This window comes from Cyanistes caeruleus, unplaced genomic scaffold (assembly GCF_971803275.1).
Source record: "Cyanistes caeruleus unplaced genomic scaffold, bCyaCae1.hap1.1 HAP1_SCAFFOLD_127, whole genome shotgun sequence".
NCBI lineage: Eukaryota > Metazoa > Chordata > Aves > Passeriformes > Paridae > Cyanistes > Cyanistes caeruleus.
Window position 1 is genome coordinate 411,388 of NW_028255924.1, and position 11,986 is coordinate 423,373.

Below are 11,986 nucleotides of genomic sequence, written 5' to 3' on the forward strand. Positions count from 1 at the left end.
CCACAGAATCCCTCATAGCCGGGTTCAGGGCACACTCAGCTTGGGTCTTCCAAAATCCAAGGCCTTCAGGGTGCTCAGTTAAACCTTTAACTCCACAATGCTGTGGAACTGGACCTTCAGCATAGGGACCTTTCCAGCCTGATCTACACTCGTTCCTCTGCGTCTCTGCACAAAACACAGTGCAGGAGAGAACGGCAGGAGGGGCCTGTGTGTCACAGCGCTCTGGATTTGTGACCCTTCAACTCCACACAGATGCAGGTTTAGTGAAAAAGCCAAACTGTTTATTGATAGGATGCGAAGCAAAGGGATGAGCTGAGGAGCAAAAAAGGGGATGGTCTGAGGGCTGGGGGATGGAGCTGTGAAAAGGGAGGGAAAGTGGAGGGATAAAGAAGGGATGGGCAGTATCTAAGGGCCACAGGGAGGGAGCTGTCAAAAGGGAGGGAGATTGAAGGGAAAAAGAAGGGATGGGCAGTTTCTGAGGGCTACAGGGACAAAGCTATCTACAGGCAGGGAGAGGGCTGAAGCCGCGTGAGCTTCCCACAGGCTCAGCTGTGCCAGTTGTCAGCTGTGCCTGGAGCTCGAGCTGGTCTCTTCTGGTCTTAGCATAGTCTCATCTTCCATAGCGTCTTCCACGAAGACTGGATTCCTAAGCCAGCAGACGAGCGTAACTCTGCAGCTTGTTCAGTTAATATCTGTTGGAGAACTTTGTTTCTCTGAGAAGGGTCATCATCTCTTCTCAGAGCTTGAAGTGCTGGAAGAGAGGGGAACAGAGCCACGATCAGAGCCTGGATCTGTGGGAATCCTAGGAGAAAGTCCTGCCAGGGCCATCCCAGCCTGTTCTTGCCGTGGCCACAAGAGTTAAGGGGCCAACAAGATCAGCTGCAAGGTCCTGGTCACGAATCCACACTTCATCCAAATCCCTGCCCCATGTCCCTGAAATCTCTCTGTGATACTCCCACACCACCAAGGTGTGCACACAGGGAGAGAAGCCCTCTGAAGCCGTGGCACGGATTACAGCTCCCTGCCTGGGCATTTCAGACCCTCCAGTGCCAGCCCCTCAGTGCCAGCCCCCACTCACCCTCGCTGAGGACCTGCAGCTCTTCCTGCGGCCCCCTCAGGTGCTTCCTGACCGTCCCTGGGAACACAGAGCCTGTCAGGGCCCCAGCGGCACAGCTCCCTGCCAGCGGCGCTGCCAGCCCTGTGGCCACACGGCCTCCCGCCCCGGCAGGGCTCAGCCCGGGCCCTTGCCGCATCCTGACTCAGCCCAAGGGCACGGCTGCCAGAGGCCGGCAGCAGCAGCCCCGAGGGCAGCCGGGGCTCCAGGGCGCCGGGCCCGGGTGCCGCTGTCGGGGCAGCAGCCGGGGCCGGGGCCGAGCTGCGGCAGAGCAGGGAGCCAGCCCGGGCTCGTGGCTCACCGATGAAGCTGACGGCCGCCTCTCGCAGGGACTCCTGTGGGCTGTCCAGATATGGCAGTGCCCGGCTCAGGTGCTCGGCTGCTCGGTTCCTGTCCTGTGCCAGCTGCAGAGAGCGGCAGGAGGGAAGGGTTGGTGCGGGCTCTGCCCCTCGGCCGGGCGCTGCCTGCGGCCAGCCCCGGCCTCCCGTGCCCGCCCAGCCCTGAGGCCCGGCCCACAGCCCCACTGGGCTGGGGCTCCATCGGCACCCGGCTCGGGGCCACAGGAGCCTGGAGAGGAGCCCGTGTGGCCCAGGGAAGGGAGCGGCGTGTGGGGCACAGGCTGGCTCCCCTGGGCGCAGCACTGGGCCACAGCTGCCAGCCCCACACACTGAGCACAGGGACAGGGATTTTCTATATTTGGGCTTCTCCAGGCCGTTCTTACCAGACACTCAGCAAACTTCCACAGCTGCTCTTTCCTCACCAGCTGCTTCAGATTCCTCCTCTTGAGGAACTCGGCCACACGAAGCAGCATTTCCCGAGAGGCCTGGAGAGCAGCAGAGATGCAGAGATGGCACTGCAGCCCAGGGCACAGGACTCTTGTCTGGGTGACAGGGCCCAAAGGAAGCCGCAGCCTGGAAGGTTCCAGGACAGGAGGAAGCCGATGCCCGTCCCAGGGATGCACTGGCATCACACAAAACCTCACCTTTGCCACACGCTGGTTCTCATCATGGCAGTGGATGAAGAGTGGAAGCAGGCTCTGGTTCAAAATCTTCTCCAGAGGCTTCTTTCCCTCATCCACTACCAAGTCCATTGTCTTAAAGAAGAGTTCAAGGGAGAGCAGCTGCACATGGCTGTGGTCCTGGAGGAAAAGAAATGAAAAAGACCTTAATACCGATTCCTCCAGGCTCAACTGGACAAAGGCCCAGAAATCTGTAAGACACAAAGTTTCTGGGCAGCAGCCAATGCCCGTGGCTGGGGGCACAGAGCCTTACGTGATCAAAGAGCAGCAGGAGTGCCTGAGCCAGGTTTGGGGCAGTGGTGCTGCATATCATGATGTCTTTATTGTTGAGAATATTGATGAACACCTGGAGGGTCATGCCAACCACATCTCCATCTGTATCACCCAGCAGGTCCTGAAGGTGTTGAGACAGGCTGCACATCCTTATGGCCTGTGTGGAACACAAGGCTGTGCTGGGAAGCCCTGAACGGCTGCAGCGCCAAGACCACCCTGGCACTGCAACCCCACCCTGCTGCTGCTGGGCCCAGAGGCCAAAAGCCTGTCCCAAAGCACTCAGGCAGGTGAGGCAGGAGAGCTGGGAGCAGCTGCCTCAGCTCCTGAATCACAGCCAGCCCAAGGGGCTGCTTTGCCCAGCACAGCTTCAGCCGCTGCCCCGTTCTCACCATTGAGGGTTCCTTGCTGAGCACCACGAGGCCTCTGAGCGCCAGGCGACGCCTCTGCCTGCACTCACTCTGCAGGTGCTTTGATGTGATCTCAAGGACACTGTCACCATGTTTAGTCAAATCTAAGCAGTCGAGGACCTGAAAGGCACAGGGCAGTAACAGGGGAGCCTGCCGGCAGGAGCCTGGAACTGCGCAGGGCTGGGCCCAGGCAGCAGCACAGGGCGCGGGCACCGTCCCAGGCAGCTGCGGCTATGCAAGGGGACAGGGCTGGCAGGCAGCTCAGCGAGGTAGTGCTGGCCATCGGGCTCACCTCCACAAGGAATGCCAGGAAGGACAGATCACAGCATCGCTCCTCCCTTCTGAGTGACTTGAGCAGGTCGAGTGCAATGCAGGAACAGAAGGGGATCAAGCCACGGCGCATCTCCCTGTCGGGGGGAAAAAAGCACCAAGACCCTGATTGGGGGGGGGGGGGGGGGGCGGGACAAACCTCTCCCAGGAATGACTCATAGAGATCTGGCCTTTCCCCAGCATCCCTGGAGGGATCATGGGTGCTTTGGGAAGTGACTCTTTTTGGGCACCCTCCTCTCAGCCTTTTTCAGCCTGCTTAGCCATCCCTCAGTGACGAGGCCCTCTGGCCAGGACCACAGGGACTGTGTGAGACACCTCAAGCACAGGGCACAAGTTTCAGAGGCAGCTGGGAGAAGTGAGGCTCACCTGGCTAGCAGACCCACGGCATAGTGCTGGGTGTCAGCACAGAGCAGCGTGTCCCAGCCACGCTTGCGTCCCATTTCCATGACCACATTGTCACACCGCAGTCGGCAGAGCAGAGATTTCATGGTCTGCACTGCAAACCTGTGTGCAGAGCAAAGCCCAGGTCACACTGGGTGCACTGGTGTCAGCCATAAGGGCATGGGAAGGACAGGAGGACTGGCACCTGTTGGCGTTGCTGGGAAGGCGGTGTTGCTCCTGGCATGCTTTCCAGAAGCTGTCAGCTTCCATTGGTGGCATCAGCTGTGTGGTGATGACAACATGGAACAGCAGAGCCACAAACAGGCGGGCAGAATAAAGCATCATTGCCTCGCGGCACTGTGGCATCTGGACAATCACCCTGAGCACCAGGGTTGCCTGCAAAAGAAGCACACCAAGACAGTGCTCAGTGCCGAGGTGTCCATGGGGCAGGGCTCGAGGGGAGACGCATGGGAAGCAGCAGGCCCGGTGCCCCCTGAGCCTGCCCCTAGCCCAGGTTTCAGCCCAGCGCCTTAGGCAGGCAGAAGATGGAGATCTCCTGGGGAAGCAAGCTCCAGGTGATCAAAGGCCATCTCCAGAAACTCACACTCAAGGGAAAAACATCCTTGTTGTCCCCATCAGAGGTGCAGGTGCTGCAAAGGGGCCAGTTCTCCATCACACAGAGCAGTGTAGGCAGCACTTTCTCAACTGCTGGTCCCGACGAGGCTATGGTTTGCCACATCACTGCAGCAGCTCTGTGGGATCAGAGCTCTGTGTCAGGGGTGTCTCAGTCACAGAGCCATGCCCTGTGTAGCTGTGGGGTCCCAGGTGACAGAGCCCCAGTGCCCTGAAGGGCAGGGAGGGAGCATTGGCAGCAGCCTCAGGAAACAGAGGGGCCCGAGGCTCCTGGACCTCTCTGCCTGTTGGGCAGAGCCCATTGGACAGGCTGTGCAGGGCGATGGCCCTAAAGGCTGGTGAGCCCTGAGCTCTCGAGGCACGTGGGCCCCATACCTGTCACATGATGGGGCACAGTGCAGGAGGGTCAGCGCCACATCAACCGGGTGTTCTTCAGCCAGCCTTATTATGTCAATTTTCTGCCTGATATCCACAGTGACACGGGACACAAGACTCTGGTGAATGCTCCGTACAATAGCTGGCACCTGGATGAGGCATGGGGAAGACATGGAGTGCTGTCCAAGGCAGCAACTTCCCCAGCTTCCCCCAAGAAGTGCTTCCCTTCCAGTGAGGCTCTGCTGGCCTCAGAGGCTGAGGGGGCCCTGTGGATGTGGCGTGAGGGGGCACAGGATCCTGGGAGACCCCCAGTTCTGGCCCCAGGCTGGCTACCCGCTGGTCAGAAGAAGCAGTTCTCTTGCCAACAATGTCAGAAGAAACATGAGGGTCCTTGAAATAATCCCATATGAGCTCTTGGCTTACAGTGGGAGTGGGTGTCCTGTCGGCATTTGCGATGCCCTGAGTCTCTCCGGTGTCATCATCTGGAATTTCTGAGGGCTCAGCTGAATCTGGGCTGACATCAGGCTCTGCCTGGAGCTCGGTCAGCCCAGAGTCAGGTTCAGCTGTGCCCTCAGTTGCTGCTGTGGTGTTGCTCTTTCTACGCTGAATGTGCAGGAATTTGTGGAACCGCTGTGCAGAATGAACAAAGGACAGGGAAGAGAGGCATGTTCCAAGGAGTGCTGCAAGTGCAGAGCTGGGCTGAGCAGTGCCAGCAGGCCCAGCCCAGGTGGGGATGGCTGCAGGTACCTTCAGTGTTTTGCGGAAGCGGCCACGGGCAGGCTCCTGCTCTTGTCTCTCGTCCATGGCTGCATCTGTCAAAGAGCAGCCAGAGCTGAGGGGCTGCGGGAGAGGCCGGAGAACACAGCCCAGCCCTGCACTCCCCAGGCAGGGACAGCCCTGGGGTGGCTCAGGGAATGGAGCACGGCCACTGCCAGGGGTCAGACCCAGCCCATATTCTGTCCTGCCCTTGGGCATGTCCACATGGGATGGGATGGGATGGGATGGGATGGGATGGGATGGGATGGGATGGGATGGGATGGGATGGGATGGGATGGGATGGGATGGGATAGGATGGGATGGGATGGGATGGGATGGGATGGGATGGGATGGGATGGGATGGGATGGGATGGGATGGGATGGGATGGGATGGGATGGGATGGATGTGGCCTAGCTGGCTGCAGACATCAGCCATATGGCCCAGCTCTGCCACTCACCATCCTGCAGTGGTCGGAACTCCTCTGGCTCTTCAGGCTGTTGTGCTGGGGCAGCTCCAGTGTCTGTCTTTCTGTTCCGTTGGAACACTTTGAACAGCCGGAGGAATCTGCCCGCCATTACACAATCTGGCCTCGAAGGCACCTTAAAGAGAGATGCCTTGGGAAATCTCTGAGTCAACAGACTGTGCAGTTGTGCCTTGAAGGCACCTGTGAGAGAGAAGCCTCAGGAAGGCTACAGGACAGAAAGTCCTGCAGTCTGGTCTCAAGGGCTCCTGCACAATGACTGGAGACTCCTCTTAAATGACTGTGGTCACCAGGTCCTACAGTCTCACCTTGAGGACAGAGGTCAGAAGGATGGGAGATGCCTCAGAAAAGCTCCAGGTCACCAAGTACCGGAGTCTGGCCTTGAAGGCACCTGCAAAAGGAAAGTCTTGGGAAGGCCACGGGCCAGCAAGGCCCACAGCCTTGCCCCGCAGGCACCTGCAAAAGAAAAGTCTTGGGAAGACCACAGACCACCAAGTCTCGCAGTCTGGCTTCGCAGGCACCTGCAAAAGAAAAGCCTCGGGAAAGCCACGGGCCACCAAGGCCCGCAGTCTTGCCACGAGGTCACCTGTACGAGTGAAGGCTTGGAAAAGCTCCGGGTGAGACACAAACGAGTGCGCTGTGCGGGGGCTCCTCACAGCACCGCTCTGGCGCGTCCTGTCCCGTCGCGTGCACTGGGCACTGTGGCGTGGCCCTGTCACCGCCAGCCCCTATGTCACCACAAGTCACAAAGGGCCCTTGGACACCCTGTCCCTTTCCATTGCACAGTTACCATGCTGTGCTGTGTCACAAAGGGCCTTTGCACACACTGCCACCTGCCCTGGTTCAACCCCCATCCCCCCCAAAGTGGCCCAGGTTGGAAGGAATCCCTTGCCCAAAGTGTCTAAGACAGCATGACAGGAGCTTTAGGAACACCTCAAACCATCAGCAAACGCTGCCCTGCTCTGCAGGCTCAGGGCAGCAGGAGGAGGCCCCAGGGCTGCCGAGGCAGCCGCAGCAGGAAGGACACGGGGCCTTGCACAGAATCTGCACAGGAGCCTGGCAGCACTGAAATCAGCAAGTGTGGCAGAGTCCCCACCGAGGCAGACCTGCCACCCCAGCCGAGCCCTGGCAGTGCTGGTGCCCTTCTCCTGCCCCAGAGACCTGTGCCCCTGGGGGGTTTCTGTGCCAGAGGGCCAAAGCCAAAGCCCCGTGCATTGGGGGCTGGGCTCCTTCCTGCAGGGGCTGTTGGCAGGAGCACCTGGAGCAACTGCTGGCAACGCTTAGTCTTGGTCAGATTAATTATGTTGGAATTATTTTCCCATTGAAGTCATTTCCTGCTGCTCAGAAACATCTTTGTTGGGAAGGCACAGAAGGATCTGACATTTAAGAACCCTCAGTTCACGAGAGCTTTACTTCCCCATTGCTCAACTCAAGAAGTTCCTGAAAGTGGCAGACTTCACCAATTAATTGCAATGGCCAGAGAATGTGAAAGATTTGCAAGTTTGCTTCCCATCTCAAAGCAGCAAGTCCTTTGCCTTAACATCATCCATTGAGAGTCACTTTACAAAATATAACACTACACAGAGGCTAAAAAAAGGCCATTCTTTGGTTTGCAAACCTTTGGTTTTCTGTGGAGGGATAGGATAATATCCTAATTCTCTGAAGGATTAAAGCTCTCAAGGAATGAAAGTCCACTCACTATTACAAAAGTAGTCCAGACAATTGAGTAGATTGCAAAAAGGCTAATCCTCCCCCTCGTACAGATATCTAGGTGGCCAATAAATTTCAACTCTCTCCTCTTCTTTTTTCCATGAGAACCAGGACCACTAACAGGAAAAGTCACAGATATTCCTTATGTCCTCTATAACCAAGGCTGTGCCAAACCACGGATGCTGCTGTCAAACTGACTCAAATTCCAGCCTAGACCTCTCACTTCCAGACAACTCCTTCCCCAACACACCCACCATCACCAACGCCCCCAAAACACCCTCACAGAACTCCTCAACACTCCACCAGGACCCCCAGCTGTCCCCATCCCTCCACAGAGCTTTCCCACCCTCCAGCAGACTCCCTGGTTCCCTACACATGCCATGGGATGGCACTCAGCAGGATCTGCCCCAAGGCCTTCTGCGGTAGCAAGCTCAGGCTGCCAGGCCACTGGCTCCTGGATCATCCTTCCCACTGACCCTTCCTGTGCACGGCTCTTCCATTTACACCTTTGAGCTCAGCTTGGACTTCTCCCCTTAAGCAGGATTGCTGGGAAAGGATGGAGAGCAGCCTGGCAATCTCTTTCTTCAGCTCCCTCTTGACTCTTGGGGCAGCTAGAACATTGCACAGGAAAGCAACTGGTGCCACAAGGAGTGGGTGGCATCAGGCAGCTCTGGGGAGACCCCTCAGGACTGCTGTATCCTGAGGGTGTTACTATGGGCTTAAATGTTTCTGAAAATGTTTCTTAAAATCTTGTAGAGGTAGGCCTCAAGAATGCTTGGTATTAGGGATGGTCTAGCAAGCTGAAATGTTTACGGTAAAGGGAGCTGGTACTTGGGGTCTCCAAGATACCCACCCAGAGATAAGATTAGTACATGTTCATACAAGGATGAGCTAACTCTCATGAGGCAATATCAATAAAGTTAATGAAGATTTATTAAATAAGCAATATTGATAAGGTTGTTATAGTGATTACTGCTTCAGCTGAAATTGTATAAATATGTGCACTTTGGACAAAGATGATGGAGTTAGATTTGGGTTGCTGATACCCCCAGTTCCTGTGCACTTCAATAAAGCACCTGCATATAATCAATCCATGATTATGTGTGTTCCTGAACGCTGACAAGGGGACACTGTTGGCCTTGATCTGTAGGTGTCGAGGTGACACTGGTGGGTTGGGTTCTTTTCCCCAGGACTGAGATTGACAAGAGAGAGGCTGTTTTCTCATGTTCACACTTGGTTGTTTATTCTTTCCTTATCTATATTACATATATACAGAGTACAAGGAGCTACATACACTAAGATAGAGAGGTGCAAAATGGAGAACGAAGAATCTCTTCAAGGTCTTTTCTATGTCTATTTGTCCAATAATCAAATTCCAAGTAAGTTCTTTTTCTTAGTGACCCAAAGACCTGACACCTGTGTGCTGCACTGCGGCTTTTTCTATCCAATCACTCATTATTACCCAAAAACCCTTAAAAGAAGTAGGTGAAGGAAGAAGAAGGAGAAAGGGACAATGCCCTAAGTCCTCTATCTTGTCTCTTCTTTTCTAAAATAGCTTAAACCTTAAATTCTAACTTTCTCACCCAGTGACTTAAGAAAACTCTGACACACTCACATTCCCAGTTTCTCTACTTAACTTTAAAAGTTATCTCCATGGTGTTGTGTTAAACTCAGTGCTCTCTCTCTCAGGTCTCAGAGGCAGGCGCTACAGATAAGGGCACATTTTCTGTACCTCTGAGCCCAAGAGGGGAGAGAGTACCGAAACCTACCTTTCTTTAGAGGAGACGCCCCTTTCAGGACATTTCCTCCTAACTTGTTTCAAAGAGAGACAGGGGTACAGTCCTTTAAAGATATGCTGCTTTAGTTTGGAAGCAAGGGTCCTCTCTCTCCTCTGTCTTCTCACAGAAGCTGCTTCTGTGGCCCTCCCCCACTACCAAAAATCAGGCTGTGCTAAATCCACCCACACAGTATTGTGGCATTGACCCACCAAGCTCTAGGGTTATTCCTTGTGCTGATAAATTTGAAGTTAGTAAAACCGTCTGCATTCAAGGTGCCTAAAATCTGCGACTCCAGTGCGGCATAAAGCAGGGCACTTCCCAGGGGGAGACAGTGCTTGCCCCATTCTGGTAGCCCACAGATGCAGGGATGCTGTTCCATGACCGTAGGCTTTCCATCCCTTTGGGCATCCCTCTAGGATAATGTTCCTATCCTGGGGTTTAAGGGTTGGCCCTTATAAAGCTCGAGAGACCCCATCAGGACACTAATTTTCATTTCTTCTCCTTTAAGCAGATTGCATTCCTGTCCTAAAGTAGTCCATCCTTTGGCCACAGGTGGCCAAGCAGCAACATTGGTATAGCGACCTGAGTTGCTCAACCTGTTCCACACCAGGTACAAATGCTTGACATTGTAACTTGTCAAGTTACAACATACCAGCTTGTAGCTCCTCAATTTTTTCATCTTCTTCACCTGTTTGTCAAGCTCTGCATTCTCTTGAACAGCAATTTTGTATGCAAATAATAGGCAACCAGCCATCTGACCAGCAGGAGTCAGCCACTCTTTAGAGGGTCTCGGAGAGGAGTTTCTATAAATTCTCTGCAATATTTCAACACCCCACCAAGGTCCTTGGCCTCCCATGCTTCAGGCCCAATACTTGTCCAGGTTGCTAGCTAATGCCATAATGTGCTCCAGCCTGGAGCTTCCTGCATCCAGCCTGGTCACTCCACTGACAAAGCCACCGCCCAAGGCTCTTTTTCACAAAACATTGTTACCAGTGCACTCACACAAGGAAACCTAAGGCCCACAAGAGAAGTGAGGGCAGGAACTCTGTCCAGTGAAATTGCAACCACATGATCTGCTGCCCACGGAACAGACTGTCCTGGGGCAGCTGTGTGCCCCACTGAGCAGGCCCTGCTCGTGGCACACGCACCCACGGCACTGCTTCCTTGCTGCAGCTACACGCCCGCGCTCAGGGTGCAACTGTTATAAATGAAATTCAGACAAATTTTATCAATAAGGATTTTATTGAAAAATCTGTAAAATCGAATTATGGAAACAACCACAATCACTGTCAGCGTCGAGCCCGGGATCGGCGCTGGGTGAACTCTAAATCAGCTTCTGCCACACTGATTCCCCCAAGTTCACAACTTGTCTTTTGGAGAGCGGTGTTTTATACAGGTTTTTTCAGCTTGAGGCTATGCAGTTTCAGTTTCTTTCTTTTTCTTGTGTTGTTACATATTCATATTTCTGCTGCTGGACTGCTGATGAGTTTTCTGAGAAGAAGATGAAGTTTGAGTGGTTTTTCAGGAAGCAGGCTTTGAGATGTAGAATCGTGGTGAGATTTTTTTTAGTCTGTAGTTTTTTTTGGGAAACTGACACTGAGATGTAAGGTCCTAGAGAATCACATCAGGTCTGTATCAGGCGTTAATCACCGGGTCGTTAGAGCGCTTATCTTGCTTGGGTGGACCCAGCTCTTCTCAGTGTTATCTTAATTGCTGGGTCATTCTCTTGCAAATTCCTGGTTTTCCAGCAGCTGCTTTTGCAATCTTAAGTTGCTTGTGGTTTTTATTTTACATAAAACATACTTTTAAACTTGATTTTATATGTGTACATTAAAACACAAATTATACCAACATATATTGCACAACCGTACGCTCCACTGCCCAAACCCTGTCCCTCTTCTCTTACCCACACTCAAACATGCGTCCATTTTTCACTCACACGTGCTCAAAACACCACGGCTTTTTGTGCTCTGGGCATCCCATCCTCATTGCCAAGAACATCATGGGTGCTGGAAGATGCCCGTGCACAAAATTGCAAAGCAAGTCTTATTTTATTAGTTGCTGTTGCAAATAAAACCTGCCAACCCCTGGATTGGTGCAAAGCCACTGAGCAGCAGCAGCAGATGGAGCACGGTGCTCCAATGGGAGGGGCAGGCAGGCCATGCACCTTCAGGGCATGCCCTGCATCAAAAAGGCGTGCATTTTGTCCTTCTCGCCTCTCCACTGCAGAACCAAGCCTCCTTTCTTCTCCCCTGGAGTGGAATTTTCCCAGTTACCATGTCATCTCACCCTTGGCCAGTACAGGAGGTAAGGTCACCATGCCAATAACAGCCTCATTGTTACTGTTCCTCTTTCACAGGTTAACTTCCCATCAATTGATCAATCCATTGAGGTCAAATTCCCAGCAGTTAACCCATAAGGTTTCCTTCAAAGTCTGTTCTTTGTCATCCTGTTGACGTGCACAACTGAGGACCAAATACAGCAAGGCCTTAGACACAACTTTGGTCCCTGACACACACAGGCTCCTTGTCCCACTACTGGCCTTCAGTAACACCTTGAACTCCACAATGCTGTGGATCCGGGCCTTCAGCACAGGGACCTTTCCAGCCCGATCTGCGCTCCTTCCTCTGCGTCTCTGCACAAAACACGGTGCAGGAGAGAATGGCAGGAGGGGCCTGTGTGTCACAGCGCTCTGGATTTGTGACCCTTCAGCTCCACAGAGATGCAGG

At 53.9% G+C, this 11,986-nt stretch overlaps 1 protein-coding gene across 1 annotated transcript; it reads right to left on the reverse strand.

Annotated features, from left to right (window-relative positions):
• Positions 1–259: 259 nt before the first annotated feature.
• Positions 260–6,494, reverse strand: LOC147646082 (maestro heat-like repeat-containing protein family member 7). Its single transcript, XM_086873950.1, has 16 exons — positions 6,078–6,494; positions 5,746–5,902; positions 5,279–5,343; positions 4,955–5,161; positions 4,532–4,680; positions 4,128–4,275; positions 3,729–3,919; positions 3,509–3,646; positions 3,105–3,219; positions 2,795–2,932; positions 2,386–2,562; positions 2,097–2,252; positions 1,836–1,937; positions 1,416–1,518; positions 1,079–1,135; positions 260–751 (listed from the first exon to the last, which is right to left on the reverse strand). The coding sequence occupies exons 2-16, from the start codon at positions 5,861–5,863 to the stop codon at positions 600–602; spliced, it is 2,016 nt and encodes a 671-aa protein (XP_086730076.1). The 5' UTR covers positions 5,864–5,902; positions 6,078–6,494; the 3' UTR covers positions 260–599.
• Between the last annotated feature and the right edge of the window lie 5,492 nt (positions 6,495–11,986).

What these genes read in the sequence shown, in the direction of transcription:
- LOC147646082 (XM_086873950.1), bottom strand. Translation starts at nt 5,863, where the DNA reads ATGGCGGGCAGATTCCTCCGGCTGTTCAAAGTGTTCCAACGGAACAGA. An exon ending in TGTGCCCCATCATGTGACAG is followed by an intron (nt 4,276 to 4,531) that starts GTATGGGGCCCA and finishes CTGATCCCACAG; the next exon opens with AGCTGCTGCAGTGATGTGGC. An exon ending in AGGATGTTTTTCCCTTGAGT is followed by an intron (nt 3,920 to 4,127) that starts GTGAGTTTCTGG and finishes CTTCTTTTGCAG; the next exon opens with GCAACCCTGGTGCTCAGGGT.